Below are 27,014 nucleotides of genomic sequence, written 5' to 3'. Positions count from 1 at the left end.
GGGAGAGAGGGTGAGGGGTGAGTGGCACACTCTCTCCCCTGTGTTAAATAGCACCTTCAGAAAATTCACATGAGTCCCCAACCACAAGAAAAAAAAAAAAGAAACCAAAGAATTAAAAAGACTTTGAACAAAAAGGAACATTTGCTGGCCTGGTGGGGGGTGGCATCTCGACTCCTATAGCACCAGTGACCCCCTGGCCACCCCACCCCGCCCCATCACAGAGATGTAGCACCTTTGATATAAAATGGGGAGCCCCTCCCACCCTGCCCCCATCCCGCCCCCACGCAGTTGCCCCGGTGACACAAATAGAGGTAGTCTTTCAGCAACACAATTACACAAGGAACAGAGCAGTCTCTCCCCTCAGCCCTGTTCTGCGGGAATTGACACATTATTTCCACTCTGTCTTGGCCCCTCCTGACTTCCCTCAAAACCCTGCGGCCAAGGGCCAGTGGCTCCCCTGGCATGTGCTCCTCAAAAATGGAGAGAGGTATGTGGCCAGGCCAGAGTATGCCAGATGGTAAAGCTCCTTTGGCAGTCTGAGAACCCTAGGTCCTGTCAGGGTTTGGGGGTACTGGGCGAGGGGAGCGGGCTGGGAGTGGAGGATCATTTGGGTGTTTTAGCATTGCCTTTGGTTGCTGGGCAGACAATGCATGATTTCCTGTGTCTTTGGGGGAGACTTAGATTTGGGGAGCAGTGGAGGGGTAGCCCCAAGAAGGCATGGAGAAAGGAGCAAGAAGGGCAGTGTTGGGGCATCATAAGCCCAACGGGCAGGAAAGGATTTATCCCCACATGGGTCTTCAAGCAAGTGGACCAAGCTTCCTTTTTTAAAAAGTTATTTATTTATTCTTTTTTTTGTTTTTGGTGAGGTTGAATGCGTTTTTGGTTTTTGGTCATGTTCAGTTGGTCAAAGATAAAAACTAAGTTTGAGAGATGAATGCCAAGGAAAAAAAAATTTCCGAAGTCCATGTGAAATTGTTTCCCACTTTTTGGCTTTTTTTGAGGGGGGGGTTCAGTTTGGGTTGTTTGTCTGTTTCCACAGTCAGGGGCGAGTGGGTCGGGTGGGAGGGAGCCAGGTTGGGGTGGAAGGAGTTTACAGGAAGCAGACAGGGCCAATGTCGATGCCAAATTCCTGGTCTGGGGCGCCAATGTCCAAGGGGGCCACATCGATGATGGGCAGGCGGGAGGTCTTGGTGGTTTTGTATTCGATCACTGTCTTGCCCCAGGTTCCGGTGTGACTCTGGGGTAAAGGGGAGACAACGGGAGAGGGGCGTCACCACTTGGCCACGAGGCGGTGTGGAGAACTATGGCCTGCCTAAAAAGCCAAAGCCCGGAGAGGGGGCCCTGCCGGGGGACTCACCGAGCAGCCGTCGTAGGTGACAGTGTAGGTGAAGCGGCTGTTGCCCTCTGACCGGAGCTCGATTTCGTTGGAGCCCTGGAGGAGCAGGGACTTCTTGAGGTTGCCTGTCTGCTGGTCCATGTAGGCCACGCTGTTCTTGCAGTGGTAGGTGATGTTCTGGGAGGCCTCGGTGGACATCAGGCGCAGGAAGGTCAGCTGGATGGCCACATCGGCGGGGTCGGAGCCCTGGCCGCCATACTCGAACTGCAAGGGGCAGGGAGAGCGAAGAGTGAGTGACTGTACTGGAGCCCCTAGTCCTGACCTCCCTTGCTGGAATCCTCAGAGAGCAGTGTGAACTCCCATATCCAGAGGTGGCCTCATTGACCCATGGGCACCCTCTGTCTGAGCCAGGGTCATGGGCCCGGGACCCCTGCCTCCCAGCTTGCTCTGTCCAGCATACCCCGCAGAGGTCTAGAGCACCCAGGACCTTCCCTCATGCCCCCTCGGAGCCCTGGGCCCGCTCATCTTGTGAGGGCAGTTCTAGGGTCCAGCTCACACACCTGGGATCCGCCGGTCATGCTCTCGCCGAACCAGACGTGCTTCTTCTCCTTGGGGTTCTTGCTGATGTACCAGTTCTTCTGGGCCACGCTGGGCTGAGTGGGGTGCACGCAGGTCTCACCTGTCTCCATGTTGCAGAAGACCTTGATGGCATCCAGGTTGCAGCCTTGGTTGGGGTCGATCCAGTACTCTCCTGAGATGGGGCAGGGCAAAATGGAGTCAGGGGAGGTCTGGGAGGTGGGGTACAATGGGGCATCGAAGCCCCTCAGGGCTAAGCCCTGTTGTGGCAAGAGGAGGAGGATGGGCACAGGGAGGGTATGTCCGCACCGCTCTTCCAGTCTGAGTGGCACATCTTGAGGTCGCGGCAGGTGCGGGCTGGGTTCTTGCGGCTGCCTTCAGGGCTCCGGATGTTCTCGATCTGCTGGCTCAGGCTCTTGAGGGTGGTGTCCACCTCGAGGTCACGGTCACGGACCACGTTGGCATCATCGGCCCGGTAGTAGCGGCCACCATCCTGAGCCTTTTCTTGGGGTGGCTGGGGCAGGAAGCTGAAGTCGAAACCGCCGCTAGGAGGACCAGGAGGACCGGGAGGGCCAGGAGGGCCAGGGGGACCCTGTGTAGAAAGGGAGGAGAGTGGGGTTTGCCAGGGTTTGGTGTTCTCAGGGCCAGAGGGCCATGCGCAGACCAGGTGGGGGGCTACATACAACAGGACCAGCATCTCCAGTGCGACCACGGGGACCAGGGGGGCCGATGGGGCCTGCAAGACCGTTGAGTCCATCTTTGCCAGGAGCACCAGCAGAGCCGGGGGGACCCTGCAGAGAGGAAGGTGGTTAAAGAAAGTCTGCCAGAAAGCACAGGACACCCCAACTCTGGTGGAGAAGCCCACTGCCCTCCCTGCCTGGTGCTCATAACTGCTGATTCCCACAGCTGGGCCAGGGAACATTTTGTTGGAAGAATTAGTGGGAGGGGGATGCCAAGGGCTGAGTGAGACTGTCTAGGATCCCCCTTTCCTTCCTCCAACCCCTGTCCCTACACCCTTCCCCCCACAGGTGAGGAACACCTGTCCCAGGCAAAGGGCCATTAAGTGAGCTTGGATTTGGGACCCCAGAAGAGGAGATAGAAAGTGTGACTTACACGGGGACCAGCAGGACCAGAAGCTCCAGAGGGACCTTGTTCACCAGGAGAACCCTGAAGGACAGATGCAAAGGCGTTTTAGGCCCAGTGTGGGTCAAATGAGGCCAACAATCTGTCCTTCACCACACATTATTCAGGGTGTCTATAGGTTGAGACCCCTCCCTCGATCCCTCTTTGTGTACCCCTTGCCCTCTCAAAAACTCCTTGGAAATGCCCATAAGTCTTCAGATCCCAGTCCTCACCAGAGGAGAGTGAGAATGACTACCCAGAAGGGGAAACTGAGTCATTGTCCCTACCACCACACAGCAAGGCATGGGGAAATGACAAGAGAAGACTCAATGGCAGCTGGGAGTTGGGGGCGGGGCGGAGTGCTCAGCATACTCACGGGAGGGCCAGGGGGACCCTGGAGACCGGAGAAGCCACGGTGACCCTTTATGCCTCTATCGCCCTGTTCGCCTGCCTCACCCTTGTCACCACGGGGGCCTTGAGGTCCCTAGGAGAGTGGAGGAGACAGGTTGTCAGGAAGAAGTTCCATTAGCATGGAGTGGGGTGCTGTCCACACTGGACAAGGGTTCTGAGGACATGAGGTCCAGAGCAAGGCACTTACAGTGGGGCCACGGGCACCAACGGGGCCGATGGGACCAGGAGGACCAGCAGGACCCTGAAGAGAGCAAAGAGCATTAGATCCTGGCCAGGGAGGCCCAGCCGAGGGCTGGCACAGCATGAGCTACAGGCCAGACCCCTCCTCGGCCAGACCCCTTTCCTCACAGCCTTTCCTGCTGTGTCCATCCTCCTAAACTCCAGATGAAACTTCATGCGAATTCAGGCTTCATGTGAGCTGGTGCAACTACATGGGGACAGCCCCATTCCTCAGGGGAGATGGGGGGCTTGAGACTGAGCTGAGGCTCAGTGTTTTAGGGGGGCCAAGGGCCCAGCCACCTTGCAAGACCTCCCTTCCCCCTCAACTGGGTGAAGTCAGATGTCCATCTGCAGGGCCCTGGAGAGTCCCTGGTCTGACAAGAGGCAGCGAGCAGGAGCCCAGCTACTTACAGTCTCACCGCGGTCGCCACTCTTGCCGGCAGGGCCAACGGGGCCAGGAGCACCAGGAGCACCAGGAGCACCGGGGGGTCCAGAGGGGCCAGTCTCACCACGGTCACCCTGGGAAGGGCGAGGAGGGAAGTGCAGGTCAGGCCCAGATGAAGGGGCCGGGCAGGGGCACGGGAGCGGCAGACTCCGCTGTGGCCCTGGGGTGTAGCCATCTTACTTTGGGGCCAGGAGAACCGTCACGTCCAGGAGAGCCTTCAGCACCAGGAGCTCCCTGCAGAGAGAGAGGTGGGGGTAGGCATCAGCCAGGGGGAGGGAGGCTCAATCAAGGCGAAAATGGCCGTGCTGAGGCCGTTGGCCCAGGGCTGGCAACTGCTTACCTCACGTCCAGACTCGCCAGGGGGTCCAGCCAATCCAGGGGGGCCCATGGGACCAGGGGGGCCACGTTCGCCACTTGCTCCAGAAGGACCTTGTTTGCCAGGTTCACCCTTAGGTAGAAAAAAGAGTCAGGCAAGAGATGGGGTTGGGGAGAGCCCAAAAGACCCCCTGGTCACCTAGCACATCAGTCTTCACTGGCTCCAGCCCCCCCATCCTGCATCCTTTAAGTCCTGTGACAATTTTTCTCAGGGTCCCCCAAGGTGAGGGGACACTCACAGAGGGGCCAGGAAGACCAGGGAAGCCTCTTTCTCCTCGCTGACCGGGCAGACCGACCACACCACGTTGTCCAGCAATGCCCTGAGGTCCGGGGGTACCGGGAGCACCCTGGGGGAGGCAGACAGCAGTGAGGAGCCTTGCAGCGGCCAGGGACCATGCCCATGTCCCAGACCCCCCGGCTGCTTGCACTTACAGCAGGTCCATCAGCACCAGGGGCTCCTTTCTCACCAGCAGGGCCAGGGGGACCAGGGGGACCAACTTCACCAGGACGTCCAGCAGGGCCGGTCTCACCACGGGGACCTTTGCCGCCTTCTTTGCCAGCAGGGCCAGGAGGGCCAGGGGGTCCAGCATTTCCCTGGTGAGGAGAAGAGGGGCTGTCGATTCCAGTGGGTTCTGCAGCACCCCTGAGACCTCAGTCAGGCCTAGGACGCTCTTGGCAGTCCCCCGTTCCTCCCCAAGCAGTGGCGTCTCCACCATAGATACTTACAGAGGGGCCGGGGGGACCCACTCGGCCAGCAGCACCGGGGAAACCAGTAGCACCCTAGCAGAAGAGGACAAAGAAGCCATCAGCTTGAGAACTGCTCCTTTACCTAGCCCAGCCACCCCGACATCCAAACTATAGCGGGGGTGTCTCAGCAGACACAGGGCAAGATACTCACAGGGGGACCGGCGCTGCCACGAGCACCTTTGGGTCCAGGAGCACCAACGTTACCCTGCAGAGGAGCACAGAGGCATCAAGGCCGGGCCAGTTCTGCTTCAGGCCTGTTGGCAGCTTGGGGCCCAGAGGACGAGCTACTCACAATGGGGCCAGGGGGGCCGGCGGGGCCAGCAGGGCCAGGGGGACCAGCATCGCCTTTAGCACCAGCATCACCGGGTTCGCCTTTAGCACCAGGTTGGCCGTCAGCACCCTGAGGGAGGAGGGAGTGTGGTGAGCAGAGGAGAGGGATATGTCAGAGTAACAAGTCAGGCTGTCCCACAGGGCTGGGCTAGGACAGTTACTCCAGGCAGGAAGATGCTGGAACAGGAGCCAATCCCCTCCCGACTCAGGTCGAAGCCTCTATCTTCATCCCATCACCCATGGTCCCCAGTCCCAGTTACGATGGAAATTAAGGGAGTCTTGATACTCACAGGGGGGCCAGCAAAGCCAGCAGGGCCGGGGGGACCAGGCTCACCGCGGTCTCCCTAGAAGGAAAGGAGGCAGACTGCAGAGGTGCCCTGACATGGGGAGGGGGGGCACGCTGGAGGGACAGATGAGAAGGAGAGGCCCTGAAGAGCATTCTCCAGGGACCAGGGGAGGCGAGCGGAAGTCGGGGAGGGATAGAAAGAAGGCTGGAGGCAATACGGGGGAGGAAAGGGCCAAGGATGGGGCATTAACCAGGTCTTCTGTACTTACGGGGGCACCACGAGCTCCAGTGGGACCAGCAGGCCCGCTAGGACCAGTTTCACCCTGAGAGGAAGAGAGGCAGGAGGCTTAGAGTCAGTGCCCACCCTAAACGCTCCTGGCAGATGACCCCAGGAGAGCCTCCCCTCCCTTCGGTTTCCCCCACCTTTGGATTGTCAGCTCAGAGCTGTGCCCAGGCTTGCTGGGAAAGCTTCATTAGGAAAGAAGGTGGGGAGGCAGCTACCTCACCTTGTCACCAGGGGCACCAGCAGGGCCAGGGGGACCGATGGGGCCAGTCAGACCTCGGGCACCATCTTTGCCAGGAGCACCATCAGCACCTTTGGGACCAGCATCTCCCTAAAAACAAAGGAAAGCCTGAGACTTCCAGCATGGAGCAAGAAGACAACCCACTCTGTCTTGCTGGTGTCTGGGACCCCTCCACAGCTCTGCCCCCCCCCTCCCGCCCCACCACCCCTCCCCTGTCCCCATGCCAAGGATTTAAGACCTTTCAGAGGAAAAGATGCCTGCCTGAGGAAGTTAAGAGGCCCTGCCTTGTGTAGAGGAATGGATAAGGGGTGCCCCATCCAGGAGGAAGCCCCACCTCTCGTTTCCATGGTAACTCATGAGGAGAGAGGGGCCTGGACCACAGGTAGAGGATTCATCAGCAAAAAGGCCAGAGGGGAAGAAGGAAGGATTCAAGAGAGGAGGGAAATATCGCAGGGAGGGGAGAGAGAGGCTGAGGGATCCAGAGCAGACAGGGTGACTTACTCTGTCACCCTTAAGGCCTGGAAGACCAGCTGCACCTCGTTCACCAGGCATTCCCTGAAGGCCAGGAGCACCCTGGCTACCGGGGGCTCCAGGGGCACCAGCATCACCCTATGTGACAACAAAGAGGACTGAAGTGAGGCTTGGGGTCCCAGGACTAGGTCACAGCCTTGAGTCCCCACTTAATGTCTCCCAGGCTTGGTCCAAGGGCCAAAGACAGGCACCAGCTAAGAGGAAAAGCTTACTGTCCAGAACTTCAGGCTGTACCTGGACCCCACCCCAGCTTTGTGCCCCCACCCCTCCTGCATATCTAGGTGGCTTTGGTCACAGCCAAGTGTCCCCTGGTGTGGGACAGAGGTGAAACCTGATCCCTGTGCTGTCCTTACCTTAGCACCATCATTGCCAGGGGCACCGTTGGCCCCACGGGGACCAGCAGGACCGGGGGGACCTTGCACACCACGCTCACCAGGGAAACCTCTCTCGCCCTGGGAGAAAAGGAAGAACAGGACACGTGATGGTGGCTCCAGAGATGGGCTGAGCATGGGACATCTGGATGGGAGCAGCAGAGGCTCTACTTACTCTTGCTCCAGAGGGGCCAGGGGCACCCAGGTCTCCAGGAACACCCTGAGGGGGAGGGGGGACAAACAATGAGCAAAGGTCACCTGGACCCTCGGTATTAGAAAACACTCCTGCCCTCCTGCTGTGGGGGTGGCCTCAGGGTGTGTGATTAGAAACCAGTGCCTTTGCAGCTCCAGGCAGTGAGATGAACTGGGATCATGTCTCTACTCTCTACTCCTCTTCAAGATATGTTAATGACACCCCCCCCCCAACTTTGGGTTCAGAAAAAGTCACAGAGTATGCCAGCATCTCTGAAAAGAAGTCATCAGGCTAGCAGCCAAGCAGCTCCTTCCAGATCATATGTACAGGGGCAACTCCCAGTTTCCCTCCTGTGCAGCTCCCTTCATGATGGGAAGTCCTTCCTGGTGTCTAACCACAATCCCTCTAGCTGATGGTGTCTGATTGGCTAGGAGGCTGGCCTCACCCTCTGTACTCCCTGCATTCCTGCCTCGCTGGCTGCTGCTACCTCTTACCTGTTCACCGGGTTTGCCTGCTTCACCAGGAGGACCAGAGGGGCCAGGGAGACCCTGGGGGTGGGAAATGGGGGCGAAAAGAGAAGAGGATTAGAATCCAGAGGAGAACAAAGGGACACTTACAATCTCCCCACATACCCCGGCAGCTGCAAGGCCTCACCTGGAATCCGGGGGAGCCAGCGGGGCCTTGTTCGCCTCTCTCACCAGCAGGGCCCTGTCAGGAGAGAACGCTGCGGTCTCAGGAAGGCCCAGGAGAGCAGGGGCAGGGCTGTCTTCCCTTTCCTGCTCCAATGTGCCCCCTCCCTGGGCCTCCTTGTCAGGGACACTTACAGCAGGGCCAGGGGGTCCCTGAGCTCCAGCTTCTCCATCTTTGCCAGGAGCACCCTGTGGGGAGACAGCAAAGAAGAACTCAGGGTGGTGAGGTGGCTGGAGGAAAAGGGGGAAGGTGGGCGGGGCCTGGGGCTGGGGTCCTGCTGGCCAGGTGATGGGCTGTGAGTCTCCTTTGCCCTTCCTGTAGGGAGGGGAACATGGAAGATACTTACCACAGCGCCAGGGGGTCCAGGAACACCTCGTTCTCCAGCTTTACCGGGCTCTCCCTGGGGGGGAAAGAGTCAGAATTGAGGGCACTGAGGTGGGAAACCAGGACCTCGGGGGCCCTCCTGTTTACTTGGGGTGGAATTTTTACAGGGATTTTCTTATCTAGCAGCTCTGGCCCTGGAGAGGTGCCTTTGCTGACTTCCATGGTTGGTCCCTTAGTCTACCCCCCCTGACCGCTTGCCCCTCCAGGCTCATCTCTCTGCCCTCCCCTCCTCCCTCTGCCTTGTGGTGCCCTGAGCTGCATGGGGCTTCCATTTCCTCTGATGTCTCCTTTTGAACCTCAGAAAACCCCAAGATTTGGGGGTGACTATTATATAAAGGGTTCTTCCCATCTCCATGTGTGTGCATGTGTGTGTGTATAGGGGACACCAACACTACTTATCTCCAAGGAGAGAGCAGTGGCAGGGTGCCAGGGGAGGTCCCTCATTGTATGAGTAGGGAAACTGAGGTCCAGAGAGGGGCAGTGAGTGATCTGAGGCCACACAGCAAGTCAGGAATGGAGCCAAGCCCAGAAACCAGGACTCTCCCCTCCCAGTGTGCCAATCCCTTGACGCTCCTCGCTGAATACTCACAGCAGCACCTTTAGGGCCAGGGAATCCCATCACACCAGCTTGACCACGGGCACCAGGGGGGCCTGGAGGTCCGGGGCGACCGTCTTGACCAGCGGGACCCTAAGGATGGAGGTCACAAAAACAGAGGTGAGAACAGAGGGTGGGTGGTCAGAAGAGTGGAAGGGGGCCTGGGGCAGGGGACAGTGATACTTACAGTGGGGCCAGTTTTGCCATCAGGACCAGGGCTGCCAGGGCTTCCAGTCAGACCCTAAGGGGGAGCAGAAAGGTGTGAATGGGCTGGGAAGGAGGGTGATGGAGGAGGGGGAGGAGAAGGGTGAGTGTGGTGGTGGGGGGCCCTCTAGATAGCAGACTTTGGTCCTGCTCCAGAGTACCACATCCCACACCCAGCATAGGACAGACAGGGTCCTGGGCCAAGCTAGGCAGAGGGCTGCGGTCTCACCTTGGCACCAGGCAGACCAGCTTCACCGGGGCGACCAGCTTCACCAGGAGAGCCTTTGGGGCCAGCGGGGCCAGGGGAACCACGTTCACCAGCGGGACCCTGGTTGGGGGCGGGGGGATCACAGGAACAATTAGGGCCTCAAATCTAGGCCTCTTCCTCCAGGGAGGTAGGGGGCTTTGAGGGGCATTGTTGGGGGTGGGAAGGTCAAGGTGAGGCCAAGTGTGAAGGGAGAGGCCTGTAGCCACTGCAGGAGCACTAATAACTGGGCAGCAGGGTGGGAGGGGCTGACTACATCTGAAAGAGGAAGGTAAAGGGCAGGGAGCAGTAGGGCCAGCCTCCAGCCACGAAGAGAGGTTACCTTGGGACCAGCAACACCGTCTGCGCCAGGGAAACCACGGCCTCCAGGTCCGCCCTGCAGGGGGAGAGGAGGTCAGTGAGCTCAGACATGGGACACCAGACTGGCACTGGGGACAGAGAAGGAGGCACTTACACGCTCGCCAGGGGGTCCGGGCAGGCCAGCAGGTCCAGGTTCACCTCGGGCTCCTCGCTTTCCTTCCTCCCCAGCAGGGCCAGGGGGTCCTTGAATACCAGGGGCACCCTGGAGAGGGCAGAGAGGAGGGAGCAGCCTGTCGTGAGGGGCGGTCCTGGTGCCAGCTCCCAAGCTGGCTTGAGGCTGGGCCTTCAGCACCAGGGGCTCCCATTCCTCCCTGGGTGCTCCCCCGCCCCAGGGGGTCCCAGGCAGACAGGGGCACTTACGGTCTCTCCCTTGGCACCAGTGTCTCCTTTGTTGCCAGGAGCACCAGGTTCACCCTGTGTGGGGGGAGAAGAGGATGAGCAGAGAGCTGGGGTGCTCAGTTGGTCTCGATCTCCAGGAAAGGGCCACACTGGAGCCAGCACAGAGTGGGGCAGAAGTAAGAGAGTGGTACTTACACTGTTACCCTTGGGACCAGGGGCGCCGCTCGGGCCCTGGGGTCCAGAGGGGCCTCGGGCACCAGGGAAGCCAGGAGCACCAGCAATACCAGGAGCACCCTGTAGGGGGCAGAACAAGTTGAGCTTATGAGTGGAAGGCACAGGGCAGGTGGGAGATGGGCATCAGGGGGCAGCTCTGAAACCTACAGGACACTTACATTGGCACCTTTAGCACCAGGCTGTCCATCAGCGCCAGGGTTTCCCTGCGGCACAGAAAGAGGTGTGTGAATGACAGGCAAGGACTCTGAGTTAGAGGGTGGGGACACAGGGTCACTGAGGAGGCAATACTTACAGCAGGGCCAGCAGCACCGGCAGGGCCAGGGGGGCCAGGTTCACCACGCACACCCTGGGGACCTTCAGAGCCTCGGGCTCCTTGGGGACCAGCTTCACCCTGAATGGGAAGAAAAGACATGGCAGAAGCCACCCTAGGAGCCCAACCTCAACTTTGGAAGGTGGGAAGTGAAGAGTAGGGACAAGAGACCAACAATCAGAACTTCAAGATGAGAGAAGGGAACCTCAGGACAAAGGTAATGGGGAATGGGCTTCTTTCTCGCCACTCTGGGTCCTTCTGGTTTGAGGAGCAAGGAGACACCTTGGCCCATGGGACCTATGCTCAGAGGAGGGCAGGGGTCTCACCTTAGCGCCAACAGCACCTGGGAAGCCAGGAGGACCAGCAGGACCAGTGGGACCCTGTGAATGAAAGAGAGGAGTTAGCAAGAAGGAAGGTGGCAAGTCACACCCTGGGACAGACCAACATGGCCACCCCAGTGTTATCCCTAAGAGCTGACACTGAGAGCCCTGCTCAGTCCCAGGCACTGAGGTCTAGTGGCCATACTTACAGGGGGGCCAGCAGCACCAGTAGCACCATCATTTCCACGAGCACCCTGCAGAAAAGAGGGGAAGCCTTGGTTACATCCACCGAGCATTGGTTGGTCTTTGTTGCTCCTGAGGAACCCTTTCCAGAGCCCAGGGATCCCCCAAGGGGCCAGGAGTACTTACAGCAGAGCCGGGGGGTCCAGGGCGACCTCTTTCACCAGGCAGACCACGGGGGCCCTGACAAGCAAGAAAAACCAAGTGAGATGGGAGGCGCCCCCCTCTCCCTCAAGCCCCCATCTTACCCCTCCACCCTGCTCCCTCTCTTCTTTCTAGCACAGGACACACTCACCATCTGACCAGGAGCTCCATTTTCACCAGGGCTACCGGGCTCACCCTACAGAGCAGAGAACAGAGTTAGGGATTGGTTCATCGTGGGACTGGGCGGGAACTGGAGAGCCATGACATTCAGGCAGCCTCTTACCTTGGGACCAGCAGGACCAGCATCTCCCTTGGCACCATCCAAACCACTGAAACCCTAAGAGAAGAAGGAGGATCAAAGTAAAACTCTGGAGGGGGCAGACCACCTTGGCACCCACCCAGGCCTGAGAAGGAGCCTCAGGAGGCCACCGCAGCCATTCCCCTGACTCTGAGCTACACTGGACCCCAACTGGCCCCAGGTCTCATCTAATCCCTCTATCAGGATTCCTCTCCCAGTGGAGGTAAGTTCTTTCTGATGTCTACTCTATCCGTTGGGACTTCTGTAGCTGCCACCCACCGTAACACACACCAGGGTTCTTTGGGAGAAGGGCTGGGACTTTGGGAACTTAGATGGCTCAAAGGAAACTCACTCTGTGGCCCTTCATTCCAGGGAGACCAGCTGTTCCAGGCAATCCCCGAGCGCCCTGGAGAGAACAGAAGAGAAAGGCAGAGCCATTAGAAGACACTACTCTGGATACAGCTCCCAAATGAAGCCCAAATACAGCCAAGCCGGGGGGGTGGGGGGTGACCACACCGTCCTGCTCACCTGAGGTCCAGGAGGCCCACGCTCACCAGGACGACCAGGCTTTCCAGCTTCACCCTGAGAGGGAGAGAAAGGTCTTTGTGCCCACATACCTGGGCTAGAAAAGTGGGGAAGGTCTGAGTCTTCTTGGGATTGTCCAAGGTCAGGCTTAGGAGCACAGAATCTTATCTTTGAATTTAGAGTGTAATTTAAATCTACCACGAAACCCTCATTTTGGTGAATCTTAATTTCCTCCAAAGGAATTTTGGTTTATTTCTGTCACTAGCATTTTAATCTCCCCATAGGGAGGGCACATCTGAGGTGCCCAGAGCAGTTAAGCTTAAGGAAGTCGTTCTCCCTGAAGGGTGGGGGTGGGAATTGCTTTAAGGTGGCTGGGACGAGGGGAGGAACAGTCACTCCTGTTGGAGAGACTGGAGAAACATCCCATAAAGGGTGGAAATCTTTGTTTAAGGGAAGTCTCGTGCATTAGGGACAACTTTTCTTCTCGTGGGGACTACTCACATCATCTCCGTTCTTGCCAGGGGGGCCGGGGGGACCACGGGGACCCATGGGACCCTAGAGGAGAAAGGAGAAGATGTTAGAATTACCAGGATAAGGAAAAAAGGAGGGGAAGACTGAGACTGGAAGGAGGAGGTAAGGAAGACTCCAGAGGGGGAGAATCCATGTATTTGTAGAGGGAGCATGTATTTGTATAGAGTACTAGTTGGGTGAGGGGCACTTACCGAAGCTCCAGGCTCGCCAGGTTCACCGGGAGGGCCTTGGAAACCTTGGGGACCCTGGAGGACAGGAAGGAGGGGTGGGGTTAGAAGGGCTGATTCCTGACAACCTTTTTCCATGTCACCAAGAGATCCCAATCCCTCATCCTGATCTTCCCTCCTAAAGACCAAAGCCCAAGGAGGTATATAAAGATATTCTGGATACTCACAGGTGCACCAGGGGGGCCAGGGAGACCACGAGGACCAGAAGGACCCTGTAGAGGAAAAAGAAAGGGAGGCCATAATGACACCTCTGCGGGAAAGTGCAACATGGATGTAGTCTTGCTATCTCCTATTGGTTCCTGTTGAGACTACCCAGGGTCCTGCATCTTCTCTGGACTCTGAGGTCCCACTGGGCATCTGGACCTCTAGGTTATCTCTGACACCCCCATATGCCATCAGTGGCCCAACCAGTCTGGATCCCCATCAGCTCTTCTGTCATCTCCACTCCCCCTGGTGGCTCACCATGGGGCCAGGCACAGACACTCCAGCGGATTTCTCATCATAGCCATAAGACAATTGGGGAGCAAAGTTCTAGAAAAAAAAAGGAGAAAAAAATATGAGAAAGTGTGGTTAGGACAGTGAGTTGAAAGGCAGAAGACATCACTGATAGCAGGACAAACTGACATTCTTTGCCTCCTGATAGGAGGTGTTAAGCATTAGGCAACAGCATCACATGTGACAACGCTGCCAAAAAGACATCGCTGGTATCTAATCATGAAGACACAGTCGACAAAACCACGCTTAGGGATGGTTTACAAAACAACCGGCCTCTTCAAAAAATTTCAGTGTCATAAAAGACTAAGAAAGTCTGAAGAATGTTCCAAATGAAAGAAAACGAAAGAGACATGATGACTAAATGGAATTCATAATCCTGGATTGAATCCTGGATCAGGAAAAAAAAAAATACTATACAGGACATTAATAGGACATTGGTGAAATTTGAATATGGACTGTATATTAGATATTGTATTGTATCAATGTTCAACTTCCAACATTTAATCATAGTGCAATGGTCATGTAAGAAAATGTTCTTTTTCTCAAGAAATACTCACTAAAGAATTTAGGAACAGAGGGACATAATACCAGCAACTTACTCTCAAATGGTTCAGAAAGAAAAATAACCATAATTGTATGTACACATAGAGACTGATAAAGCAAGTGGGACAAACTGCGAAGGCTATATGCGAGTTCCTTGCACTATTCTGGCAATTTTTCTTTAAGTTTAAAATTATTTCAAGATATAAAGAATGCCATCTGCCAAAAACAAACGAAAAAAAGAGAAAAAGCGGGGTGGGAGAAGCAGGAGACTCCACTTACTCCTCCGAGGCCAGGGGGTCCGGGAGGTCCGGGGGGTCCGGGGGGTCCTGGAAGTCCAGGTTGTCCAGGGATGCCATCTCGGCCAGGGGAGCCTGCGGGTCCCTGAAGCGGGAGAGGGCAGGCGGGGTGAGCACGGGCCAGGAGCCACGCCCACCTTCAGCTCTCCACCACCGAAAGCGCAGCGCTTACCCTTGGGCCTCGGGGGCCGGTGTCTCCTTTGGGTCCCTTTGGAGTTGGGGGAGAAGAAACAAAATAAACCGGGTTAGAGAAGGGAGGACCATGGGGAGTCATGGGAGGGGTGGCAAAAGTCGAGGGCAGAGGCTTACCTCGACTCCTGCGGTTTCTAGGTCCGTAGGCGACACTACGGGGAGAAGAAACGCGGGTTAGAGGCAGGGTTTGCTCTGGTGTCCCGGGCGGGGCGGCAGAGGCCTCCCAGGCTCGGGCCGAGGAAGGGCCGCGTGCTCCCCAGCCCCAGCCCCAGCCCCAGAGGACCCGTACCCTCGCCGTCGGGGCAGACCGGGCAGCACTCGCCGGGGGGCGCTACGGCTCCCGGGCAGTTCTTGGTGTCCTCGCAGATCACGTCATCACACAACACGTTGCCATTGTCGCAGACACAGATCTGACAGACCTCGGGTTTCCATACTTCTCGGTCATGGTACCTGATGCCGTTCTGTACGCAGGTGACGGGTGGGACTGAGGCAAGAGGGAAAAACCGGGGCTGTCAGCGGCGCCCGAGCCCCCATCTCAGGGCTCCAAGGACCCCAATCCCTTTGTTTTATAGACATATTTACATTTTTCATTTCCCGCCTCCTCCTCCCCCACCCGCTTTCCTTAAATCCTTAAAAGCTCATAAGCTCATCTGCTCCTCATCAGCGCCAGTGACAGCGCCGAGGCGCCTGGCCAGAGCGGCTATAACTCTTTCCAGTTCTCAGGAATTTAAACAAAGCTTTAAGCGGGGGTTGCTTCCAAATCTAACCTCAGCACATTGGTGCTGAGGCCAAGTGAAATAAAAAGCCATTGGGTTGGGGGGGTGGTGTGTGTGAGGGGAGGAGAGACAGAACAGGAGGGGCCCCAACAAGAGGGCAGGCTTGTGGGGAGTGGTCTGGGCGGCTACAGGAGGGGATGGGAGGAGAGATGGGAGGTCCAGCCCCCATTCCGCCCCATTCCCTAGGCAGGTGGGACAGCGTGGGCGGGGCTATGAGGCTGGGGTGGGGCTGATTGGCTTGGGGTCCCACCCAGAGACTTGAAATGTACCGCCAAAGTTGGATACGCCCTAACCTTCAGAGCCCAGACGTCTTAAAAACCCTCTGTGGGACAACCCCTACTCCCCAAAGCCAGCCAGTGCCTGTGGGCCAAAGAATCGAAAAGTCCTCAAATATAGTAATGAAGTTAACCAGGCCCACGGCGCGAGCGTCTACCCAGGCGGCCACTAAACGGCGGGCAAAACTAAGCAATTTCCATAGATTGGACACTTCTTTTAGAAACAGGGGCCACTCCACCTCCAGCTTTATTTTCTAGGTTTAGAGGTGGGGGTCCTCACTCGGCCATAACCTGCGTCTTCCCGCTCCAGCTCCTGCGCGGGGAAGCGCTGGACAGAGAAGAGCGGTTCTCAATATTGATCAGCAGAGGGCGCAAGGACCCCGCCCTACCCACTCGGCTCCGAAGTTTCTCATCCTCCTACCCGCCCACTCTCCGCGCCCCCTCCCCCCTTAGCCCAGCACCCCCGCGGCCCCATCAACACTGTCTAGCCTGCAGAGTGAGCAAACAATCTTTCCTTATGAATCATCCCACAGCCTTCCTGATCGTTTTTACATCTTGGGTTCCAAAGTCCTAACTAGGAGCCCCCATCCCATCTTTGACGTATTTTCCCCCGCCCGGCGCTCAGACCCCTTTCCCCGGGTTGTAATCCATCGTGCGCGCTCGGGACTCTCTCCTGTGCTAACTCAGGCCGCGCTCCATCCTCCACTCCCGCTCCTGGGGGCGTTCATCTCCATCCCTTACCCAGGGTGCACTCCCTTCTCTCCCAAGACGCCAAAGAAGCGCCCTCATCATCTCCCTTCCATCCTTCAGTCTCTGGAGTATCCCAAGTCTCCGTTTAAGTCGCGGACTCCCGGGACCGGGCGCAGGGTGAAACACCAAGTAGCCCTGGACTCTCCAAAGTTTGGGACTTACTGTCTTCTTCTTGGCCTTCCTCTTGGCCGTGCGTCAGGAGGGCGGTGGCCGCTAAGAGGAGCAGGAGCCGGAGGTCCACAAAGCTGAACATGTCTAGACCCTAGACATGTAGACTCTTTGCGGCTGGGGTGGGGGTTAGCGTCCGCTCATGCGTGGCCTCACAGTCCGCGTGCCTCCTGCTCCGACCCCGAGGAGAAACTCCCGTCTGCTCCGACCAACGTCCCGGGCCCCTTTTATACCATCCTAATGGAGAGTGGGGAGGAACCCGGCCCCTTGGAGAGGGGGAGCCGGCCGCCCGTCCCCTAGCCAATCAGAGCTGCCTGGCCCGGCCCCCAATTTGGGAGTTGGAACAGAGAGGAGGAGGGAAGGGAAGGGAAGGGAAGGGAAAGGAAAGGAGTCCACCGCACATCTCCCCCCTTCACCGCTCTGCCTCCCCAGCCCCCCAAGCACATACTGCTGCTGGGGTGCGGCTAGGTCCTGAATATAGTGTAGGCTAAAGAGTGGGCAGGAGCGCCCCTTCCACTTTCTTCCTGGGACCCCCAATCTGGAGGAACTGGAATTGGAGAGCTAGGTGGGAATGCCTCATTCACCCTCCTGACAGCCTCTGCAGGAGCTAAGGAATGGGTATGAAGAAGTCAGTGAAGGACACCTCTAAAACAGGAGAACCAGAAAATTAAGAAGATGTGCCTGTGTAGGAGTATCTTCTGATGTGGTTGGGGTATGGAGCTTAGGAATATTTGGGGAACAAGTTACGAGATGCTTTTACAGACATTAACAATCAGATACTTGGAGGGATGCTGGTAAGAGGGTTTTTTGAAAAAGATGTCACTTCTACTATGCTTCAAGCTACAAGACTCAAACCCCAGGCATGATAGAGAGAGATGGGACAGGCAGCTGAGGCCCTGGGTGACAAATTGGACTTCATGGTCTCTCCAGAAGGAAGCTTTGGTGTTGAGTGATGGGGCAACACTGTGGTGGGGGTGGGGGTGGGGGCGGGGTGGGGGTGAGGATTGCTAGGACCCTTCCACCCCAGGGGGAGTGAGTTTATGTGGAAAACGCCGTGACAACTGGTGACTTAGCAAAGCGTCTTGGGTTAGGATCTGCTGTGGCCGTGGCCGGGGCCCAGCACAGTCACACAGGAGGGAACTCAGGTGTAAGGCACTTCACCAGAGAGAGGGGGCCCCTTCTGGGAGCGGCATACAGTCCTGTCTCTGATTGACTCAGGGTTGGGGGCATATGAGAGAATTTGGGTGTCTAGTGGAGACTTGTATTTGGGGGTTTGGGATGGAATTGCAGGGCAGGAGGAGTAACCTTACTTTAGAGGTTGTTTCCCACTGCCCAACCTCTTCTCCCGAAACCTAGGGCATTGCTCTTTGCCTCTGGAACCAGAAGAGAATCATCTGTACTCTGATACAATGTATGGACCCCAAGAACGACAAGCTATATTTGGGGAAGATGCTTCTAGAAGACAATGTCCTTTCCCCTCCATGTCCCAACCTCCCAACAGCGCTCTATCCCAACCCCAGTTCTATTCGGGTCTGGTTCTGCCAAAATTTGTGGGTCCAAGTATTGGGGGTCTCTTTGCAGCGCCCATCAACTCCAATCTTTTCCGCCAGCCCCCCCACCGCCCATCACTCCAGAGCTGCAAACGTGGAAGCGGGAGTCCCTCCTCCCCCAAACCATCCAAGATTCCATTGCTTCCCCCCGCCGCTCTCCACGCCCTCCCCCAGCTGGTTTTGTGCAACGAAGGCAAAGGGAAAAAAAAAGACCAAGGGGAGAGAAGGGGAGGGAGCCACGTAGGCCGTGGGCAGCCAGGATGAGCAGTGCGGGTGGGGCTGTGGAGGGGACTGCAGGGGCTATAATTAAAGGGAAAATATAGAGTTTCCAGAGAGGCAGGCTGGAGACAGCAATGGAGGGCGGGGCCTTCATCAATTATCCCCACCATGTGGCAGCAACTTGTGGCCCAGGATCTGCCCCCGCTTGGTGCCAGCAATGGCAGGGCAGGACCAGGGGCTGAGGTGCTGAGATGGCAGTTCCTCCAGCCTCCAGTGTGGGTCATTGACAAGGGGTGCTACCCCCCCCCCCCAGCAGAGGATGAGCATCTTGTTCTTCAAAATGGTCAACCCTTTGGACTGGTTGTCTGGGTCGGGCTGTCACAGGCTTGGGGTGATGGCTGGTTACCTGGCCACCCCCCTGCTTGTTGAGTTTTTGCATCCAGAAGGAATCCTACCTATAGCTCCCTCACCACGTGCACCCTGCTTAAAAAAGAGATTAAGCCTCATCAGTGATGTGGGTTGGAAGTTGCTACATCATGGGCATGGGGTTCTGAAGGGTGTTCAGGGACCCCTGGGGGTGGGGGTGGGCTCTGTGGGTGTAGTGTGTGACAGCCACCACCCCAGTGTCCCGTTTCTGACCTCCATCCCTGGAGGCTTCCCAGGGGCTTCAGGAAGAGGGTTTCTAAGCACCCTTTACACGTGGCACAGAGCTGAGGCCCAGGGCCTCCTCTGCCACTTTTTGACTTGAAACGCTTGGCGGGTGCCCAGCCCAAAGATGTGTCTTTAATTTCTGCAGCATGACAGTGAGAGGAAGAATGTGCTTGGGGTCTCCTCCCAGCCTGGCTGAGCCTCCTTGGCCAGGACTGAGGGCTTGAGAATGGGGGGAGGGAAGGGGGAGGGTGCTGGGGCTGGAGAGGGGAGGAGACGCCACCTCATCTTTAGGAAACTCTGAAGCTCTGGCTTCTTGTGGAATGTAAGTCTCTGTCCGGCATTTGGAGTGGGGGGAGCAAAAGCCAAAATCTCCTTCCCTCACCTCTAAGAAATGGTAAAGTCATCAGCACTTAGGGGAAAAAAATTCCTCAAGAAGAAAAACAGAAAAGAGGAAAGTGCTGAGCTCTGAGTTCACTCCCTCTCCAAATTTCCCCAAGTGCCCTCCCTCCACGAGGGGGGTAGGCCTGTTCTCCCCAGCTCCCCTTCCCTCTGGAGCCCCTCAAGGCGCCAGCCTGGACTCCATGGTGTGGGACCAGGCAGAAGAGACCGCCCAGGTGTTGGTGCACGTGGTGAGCAGGTGGGTCAGCCCTTTCCAGCTGCTCTGGTTCCCAAGGTTCGGTTGCCCCCCTCCCCGATTTGATCTGCAGAATGCTCCTGTCCCCCAACTCTGGCGCCAGACTGGTGATAGACAAATGGTCCCTAGAAGAGGGAAGGGGTGAGGAGAAGGAGAGAAGGTCCAAGAGTGAGACTACCGTGAAGGCCTTGGTCTGCATGTGTCCTCACCATGGGACCCTGCACCTTTCCTGCTGAGACACCCTGGGGACAGCCAGGGGACAGACCCCAAGTGTGTGGGCTCCTCTCTTCCTCCCTTTCCTCAGCATTGCAGCCTCCAGGCCCTTTGGTCCTTAGCTAAATCCCTTAGCTTCCAGACACAGCTTGGCTTTTCTTTTTATGCCTCAGATCAAGCCTAGTCCCTTGGCCTCCTGAAATGTCCCTCTGACTGTCCTCCTTTCCAGGTTTAGAGGGAAGGTGATAAATTAAGTTTGTCCATGTTGAGTGTCAGGTGCCTATGAGGCATCCAGTCATAAATGAGGAGGAAACCCTTGAGTGCCTGGGTCTGGGGTCCGGAGGAGACAAGTGTGGGCTCCCCAGCATGACAGTGGATGGCACTGTCTCTGGAGAAAGCAATGGGAGAGGAGAGATGAAGAGCTAAGACAGAGCCTGGAGGACCCTCAGGGTGTCAGGGCTGGGAAGGGGAGGAAGAACTGCACAGGAGACAGGACAAGTGGGAGAAGTAGGAGGGCAAGGAGGAGAGGGACGCTGGGTGCTATGTAGGCAGAGGGGAGATGGTTCTAGTCGGAGGGGCAGTGATTTGCTGCAGAGAGAATTCGTATGATAGGGAGGAGCATGCTCATTGGATTTAGGAAGATGGCAGCTAAATGTGAGCTGTTCTGGTGGACTGATGGGCAAGGAAGCCAGACTGGAGTGGGCTGAGGAGTGAGTGCGAGGCCCAGAAATGGGGTCAAAATGCAGACAGCTCAGAGAAGGACTTCGGCTGCGAAGGGGAGGAGAGCAGCTACCTTAGTCTCCTTCCATTCCTTCTCTTGTTCTCCCTTACTATCATTCTCCCACCCCCACTCCTGTCTGTCTGTCTGTCCCCTGCCTTCTTCCTCTTTCTCTCGGCGAGACTCTGCTTCTTTTAAATTCTTCCCCTATTTTCTTTTCTTCCCAAGTGACCTGAGCCCTCAAATGCCTGCACCTAGGCTCAGCCTCCACTGCATTCTCTTCCAGAGCAAGCCCTCAGTCCAGGATCTTGAAGAGGAGGCTTGATTTCTAGTCCTGGCACATCCTGCCCTATATATGGTACTCCCTAGCTCAAGAGGAGAAAATCTGGAGGCAGAGGAACCAGGAAAGTACTGGGATGAGCGTACTGGGATGAACTAGGAGAAAAAGGCTGGGGCATGGTCCCTAGGTGATACTAGGACTGTCATGCTAAGGCTGCTCCCCAGTCCCAACTCCAGCCAGGCCCCAGCTGGTCTCAGCTGAGAATAATGAGTTGGATGGGGACACTGCTAGGCTTGGGGACCTAAATCCTCTCTTCCACTCTGTGCTGATCACAAGTGAGGGGTCAATGCCCATCTTTGCTACGGGCACATGAGCTGCAGGGCAGGGGCCTGTCAGGGTCTTCATCATCGTATCTCTAGCCCATCACTGTGTCTGGAGGCAGAGCAGGTTCAAGTGAATGAGTTAATTGAAGTGTTACGTACCCTTTTCTGGTTTGGTTCAATACTGTGCTTGTTTTATCCCATTCCCTACTTCTTTTCTTTTTCTATTCTTTTATTCACCCCCACCCCCAACACACACACACCCTTAACCTTTTCCCTCTTCAGGTATTTTTCTTCCTTTTCTTAGTCCTTTTCTTTCCCTTTCCCCCTCTCCTCTGCCTCTGGCCAATTATCCCACCCCTCTGCCCACACACTCCCCATCCCTCAATCCCCCAGTTTTCTCTCATATTCTCTTCTGGCATCTCTGATGCTCCATCCGTTCTGTCTCCTGATGCCTAAGCCCCACCACCAGAGAGCAGAGAGCACAGCTGGGAGGGGCGGGGCCGAGGCTTGCGTCACAACCAGATGTCTGGTTGAAGTGTTCAGGAGATGGGCTCAGAGGTTCCTTTGAAGCTTGGATTTTTTAAAAAATGAGTGAGGGGTGCAGCCTGTGTGATGCAGAGGCACCTGTCCAGATCCTGATCTCTTTCCTTCACCCCCACTCCCATTGCCCCCACAGATGAGCCTCAGCCACAGATGTCTGGTATCTACCACTTCCATATCAGCTACCAGTCCTCCCTCCCAGCAACCCCGGAATTCCTGGACTTTCTGGGCTGGGGTGGAGTGAGTGGGACTGTGGGGTTAGTGATGGTGATGGTGGCGGTGAGAAGGGATCCCGCTCTGCTGGCTTGCACCAGCCCTGAGCAGAACACCCCTTTGGATATAGTCTGGCTTGGACACAGAAAGGATCCAGAATTATTCACAAAAAAATTATTTGCTAGGTGCTGGGCATTCAATGTCTGCCTTCATGGAGCTTATGTCTGATAGAGACAGACATGAATGAAATCACATATGTAAATATGTAATTGTAACTGTAAAAGTTATACAGGGAAGAAACACAGAGCTCTGAGTGGCACACATTCCAGAGTCCACCTTAGACCTGGGGGCCCAGTAAGGCATCGTTGAATAGACTGATGGATGAATAGAGATAATTTAGGTAAGGGGTAGGTGACAGGGTAAGGGATTGAGGTGGGCGTGATGGTACCACATCTGCAAAGGCTGTGGGGCAGGAAAAAGCATGGCAAGTTCTACATACCCACGGAATCCAGAGAAGGCCAGTATGGCTGGAGCACAGGAAGAAAAAGGTCAGGCAGGCCAAGGTGCCCACTAGGGGTATTAGTCTTTGTTCTCGGAGCTTTGGGCCCCAGAGTGTCTGAAGCAGAGAAGTTCTCAATCATGTCTGCATTTGGAAAAGATCATTGTGGTCACTCGGTGGGGTAGGTACTGAAGGAAGGCCGTGGTGGAATGTGGTTGCGGCAGGTGCCCAGGTGAGAGCTAATGAGAACCTGAACCAGGGTGAAGGGAATGGAAACAGAGAGGAGAATGGGTTCAAGAGCCCACTGGGAGGCAGAATTGATGGGTGTTGGGGCTGGATTGGACTTGGACTGTGTGGTGGGGAGCACAGATGATTCCTGGCCTTCTGGCCTGAGAGACGGGAGGTATGGTACTCTGGAAGAGAGGAGGCTTGGCAAGGACTCTCTCTGGGGAAGAAGGTCCTAAGTTCAGCATCTATTGCAGACACTCTAGTTGATTCTATTCAATGGATGGTTACTACAGACTTCCTGGGTTCAGCTTGTGCTGAAGAGAGCTCTAGGGACAATATCTCCTGCCCTCAGAGACTAGGGAGTCAGGAAGGGAAATAAACACAAAAGTGTCTCTCACCCAAGGCACCATGGCTGTGTGGTTTTGAGTAAGTTGCTTCACCTCTCTGAATCTCATTTCTCCAATCTGTGAAATGGGGTAGTAATGTGATCACTTTGCTGGCCTGTGTCATGCTCAGTAAATGGAGTTCTCCAGAGAAATGCAAAGAATGATGAGAATGCCAATGAGAGATAAGGTATGTTTTACGGAAGAGGTTGCTTTTGAGCTGGGCCTGTGAGGACAGGTGTCAGAGTTTGAATGCAGAGTTGGAATGGGAAGGTGTGAGGGAAGGCGTGTCAAACCTGGGAAGACACACACACACACACACACACACACACACACACACAGAATTTTGAGGGGTGAAGGGGAAGGGAGGGAGAGAAGGTCTTGGGGAGAGGAAACATGGAAGATAGATCTGGACAGGTAGACAGGGGACACCTTAGAGGCTTGGACTTCTAAGAGAGGAATTTATAATCAATTTGGTGACCACAGAGAGCCAGTGATGGCTTTTGAGCAGGAGTTGGCTGTGAGCCTTGTGCCAAGGACCAGAGAACCTATACTTTGATGAAGCAGGAGAACTCAAGTTAGAAGGCTGTGGCCCTTAAGGGGAGGGGGAGATGCAAGGAAAGTGGGCTGGATTTGTGGATCTCCATCAATAAGGAAATATGGCTTGGGAGCTGGCAAGGAGGTAGGCCAGATGACCCCTAGAAGCTGGGTTTCAAATTCTAGTAGATTTCAGAAACTTACAGTCTTAAAGTGGGAATATCATAGATGTTCAATTTGAAGGAAATGTTGAGCTTATTTTGCCCTGACCTCCCCAACTTGCACAGAGGAGAAAACTAAGGCCCAGAGAAGGCAAGTAACCTACTTAAAATCACACAGCTGAGACTGAGGGGTCAGAGGTAAGATCCTTGCTTCATTTCAAGATCCTGAGTGGTGGGGGCTGAGGAGCTAGAGGGGCCAGGAGAGCAGCTGGGGGTGGGGAGTCAACACGACGCAGGGCTCTCACAGAATACCAGTCCAGGCCTGTGGGGACAGGGCAAGAGAGCCGCTCTGGACTCTCAGCTGAGCCATGTGGTCAGAGGGGGAAGGGAGCCTGGTGGGCAGGGTAGAACTGCCACATGGTAGAGGCTTGATGTGAACCATCTGGCCTGGGCGGAGTGTGGGCTGCAGAGAGGGAGGAGCAGGAGCCGGGAAAGAGGCCATGGTGGGCGGGTGGATGGTGGGTTGGGGCTGGGAGTGGCCCGCCTGGAGGCCCCTACTTTCTAGACTGCTGCAGCCCAGATGCCTTCACAGCCATGGCCTGGCCCATCCAACCCGCTGACCTCATTCCCAGCTCCCCTCCCTTGCAGGCACCCCCTCCGCCTGCCACGTAGACTGGCCTTTAGCTGCATCCACTTCTTGGGGAAGAAGGGCTGATGAACGTGGGTGCTCAGAGCCCAGAGCCCAGAGCCCAGAGCCCTGCCAGGTCAAGCAGATCTAAGGGAGCAGTTGTGTTTCCTGAGCCCACTCTGGGCCTGTTGCCCCTCCCAAAGATGAGCCCAGCAAGTGGAGTGGAGGGGGGTCATGGGAGGAGCACAGCTGTGAAGCAAGTTGGAGTGGGCAAAACCAGGGCTGGCGGGTGCACTTTGGCGGTCACGTCAGCCATTCCTCTGCCTCCTTGGGGAAGGAAGGTGTTATGCTCAGACCCAGGAAGGGAGCAGGGCAGCTCATCCTCCTCTTAAACAGTTCTCCAGAAAGGGCGTTCCCTGGAGGTGTGTGGGGGTCGTCTGTCTGACCTAGGCTCCATGTTCCTGCTGCATTGGGAGTTCCGCTCCTGGCCAGGGGGAAGCGGGGAAGCACATCCTCTCCCTTCCCCCAGGCACCTCCGGTGACCTTCCCTTCAATCCTGCCACCAGGCCAGAGAATCTCCTAGGCTCTGCCTCTTGACCTTCCGCCTTCCCTTTGCCTCCCTGCCCCCCAGGTCCTGTGTCTTCTCTCCCGCTGCCCCAGCTGAACAGGGGGCTGTCCCCGCCGCCTCTTAAGGCGTTCCAGGCCTGTGAGTCATCGGGAATGTCTGCTCTGGCTGCTGCTGCTTCCCTCCCATGGCTGTGGACCCTCTTTCTCCTCCTCCTCCATGCTAAGGGCAAGGGTGCCCCTCCCAGGCAAGAGCTCTGGAGTAGGGGGAGGGAAGCCATGTGCAAGACCAGTGAGGCCCAGTCCCTCATGGCATTAAGGAAGGGGCTTAGAGGACTCCCCAGACAGAATTTCTGGTCCTTTTCCCCATTTCCTAGGTGGGGAAACTGAGGAGGGGCAGGTAGGGGAGGGCCAGAACTTTGGTGGGCTCAGGCTCCTCCTCCCTCTGTTTTAGGGCTTAGCTTGGCCAAGCTGGGAACTGGCCAAGCCTCTTTCTGAACGGCCCTCCCTACATTCAAAGCTGGGTCTGGCAGGAAAGCTGGAGAGAGGCCACTGCTACTGCTGCAGACTCCAAGATGACTCGTCCTTGCTGGGGCGGGGAGTCCACGTCTGCAGGAAAGCAGGAGGCCGGGCGCCTGGACCTTTCCCACTGGGCTCCTGCACCTTGTGAGGGTGCCTCCCTCCCCCACCTCCTCTCCTGTCTTTCCTCCTGGGTAGCCCTGTTCCAGGTCCTCCTCCGGCCAGAAGAAACAGTTGGGTGTGGAGTAGAGACTGAGGGGAAGGGCAGGAGTTGGGGAAAGTTCTCGATGGCCTCCTCCCCAATGGTCCTCTTGTCCTCTTCTTTCCCACATTTCTGCTCCTCAGCCTGGATTCGTTGTCTAGAGATCAAGGGTCTAGTACCGGACTTACTGAGATACTAGGTAATGGGCATTTCATATCCCATGACAGAGCCTCAGTTTCCTCACCTGCAAAATAGGGTCTGGGCAGAAAAAGTCCCTTCCAGTAGGGTTGGTCTGTAATCCTGTGTCTTCCCAGACAGACAGACACTCAGGCATTTATACACACACACTAACACCCACGGACCCACATACTCTCTCACACACCCTTTCACACACTCGAGTACATACATTTGCGTGTGCACATGGCCTCTGCTTGCTTTGGGTGCAGCAGCCTCCACATTTTCTATTTCTCTCTTGCTGGCACCCCCCCCCCAATTTCTTTTCTCATTCCTATCACACCCCCTGCCCCTTTACCACCCCTTTATAATTTCCTCCTCCTGAGGTCCCTGGCAGGGTAAAAGCAAGAAGGAAGAGTGGGATGTGAGATGTGAACTTCAGAGTGTCAGGCATCTGACCCTGCCAAAGACCACTCCCTCCACCCCCTCGGATCACTTGGCTCCTGCTGAGGTTCTGGGTGGGAGGGATGTGAAAGGGGGAGAAACAATAGAGCAGAGAAAGGCTGGCTTTTCTCCAGCCAGCTGGGGGGCTGCAGGAAATGCCCCTTGCTTCTCTTTCCTGAACTTCATTAACATTCACTCCCAAAAACCTCTGTGCCATGGACATCCTGGGGCCTCCTTTCAGGCTGATGATTTTAGCAGCTTGTGCTGGCTGCCTTGCCCCAGGCTGCACCCTTCTAGGAACTTCCACCTAAGGGAATCTGGTCAGAGCTCAGAAAGGACTGTTCCAGGGGATGAGCTATCTGTTGGCCAGAAAAGGCGTGGGAACTGGGCAGCAGCGCTCACCCCTCAGACCCGGCCTGACTCAGGACTAACCACAAACATCTGTACCAGGCTATGCTGTAGCACTTCACACGTTTGAGCTAATGTGCTCCCCACAAAGCCCTCTGAGGTGGGTGCTGTTATTGTCTCCGATTTCGGAAGAGGAACAAGAAGCACAGAGAGGTTAAGTCAGTTTCCTGGAGTCACAAAGCTAGGAAGTGGTTGAGCTGGGATTCAAACCCAGGCAGCCTGGCTCCAGAGCCAATAGGCTTAACTGCTACTTTCAACAGGTCCAGAGACCCAGGCTGCATCCTAAGGCATCCCCTCCT

General features: G+C 56.3%; 1 protein-coding gene across 1 annotated transcript; it reads right to left on the bottom strand.

Moving 5' to 3' along the window:
- Positions 1-283: 283 nt before the first annotated feature.
- On the bottom strand, positions 284-16,715 carry COL1A1 (collagen type I alpha 1 chain). The gene is made up of 51 exons (XM_090257296.1): positions 16,622-16,715; positions 14,948-15,142; positions 14,776-14,810; positions 14,639-14,674; positions 14,450-14,551; positions 13,595-13,663; positions 13,300-13,344; positions 13,097-13,150; positions 12,876-12,929; positions 12,378-12,431; positions 12,202-12,255; positions 11,835-11,888; positions 11,703-11,747; positions 11,537-11,590; positions 11,377-11,421; positions 11,174-11,227; positions 10,830-10,928; positions 10,696-10,740; positions 10,499-10,597; positions 10,325-10,378; positions 10,059-10,166; positions 9,927-9,980; positions 9,569-9,667; positions 9,323-9,376; positions 9,130-9,228; positions 8,503-8,556; positions 8,291-8,344; positions 8,121-8,174; positions 7,961-8,014; positions 7,449-7,493; positions 7,256-7,354; positions 6,873-6,980; positions 6,354-6,461; positions 6,117-6,170; positions 5,852-5,905; positions 5,524-5,631; positions 5,383-5,436; positions 5,211-5,264; positions 4,917-5,078; positions 4,724-4,831; positions 4,450-4,557; positions 4,290-4,343; positions 4,076-4,183; positions 3,633-3,686; positions 3,411-3,518; positions 3,026-3,079; positions 2,596-2,703; positions 2,222-2,504; positions 1,897-2,087; positions 1,358-1,600; positions 284-1,237 (listed from the first exon to the last, which is right to left on the bottom strand). The coding sequence occupies exons 1-51, from the start codon at positions 16,710-16,712 to the stop codon at positions 1,091-1,093; spliced, it is 4,380 nt and encodes a 1,459-aa protein (XP_090113422.1). The 5' UTR covers positions 16,713-16,715; the 3' UTR covers positions 284-1,090.
- Between the last annotated feature and the right edge of the window lie 10,299 nt (positions 16,716-27,014).

This window comes from Furipterus horrens, unplaced genomic scaffold (assembly GCF_987537825.1).
Source record: "Furipterus horrens unplaced genomic scaffold, mFurHor1.1.pri manual_scaffold_11, whole genome shotgun sequence".
NCBI lineage: Eukaryota > Metazoa > Chordata > Mammalia > Chiroptera > Furipteridae > Furipterus > Furipterus horrens.
This window is presented reverse-complemented; position numbering and strand designations above follow the sequence as displayed.

Bases quoted from the DNA above. Each gene is read 5' to 3' on its own strand.
- COL1A1 (XM_090257296.1), bottom strand. From the start codon at position 16,712: ATGTTCAGCTTTGTGGACCTCCGGCTCCTGCTCCTCTTAGCGGCCACC. The intron at 13,345-13,594 runs GTGAGCCACCAG...TTTCCTCTACAG, and splicing joins TGTCTGTGCCTGGCCCCATG to GGTCCTTCTGGTCCTCGTGG. The intron at 11,748-11,834 runs GTAAGAGGCTGC...TCTGCTCTGTAG, and splicing joins CTGGTCCTGCTGGTCCCAAG to GGTGAGCCCGGTAGCCCTGG.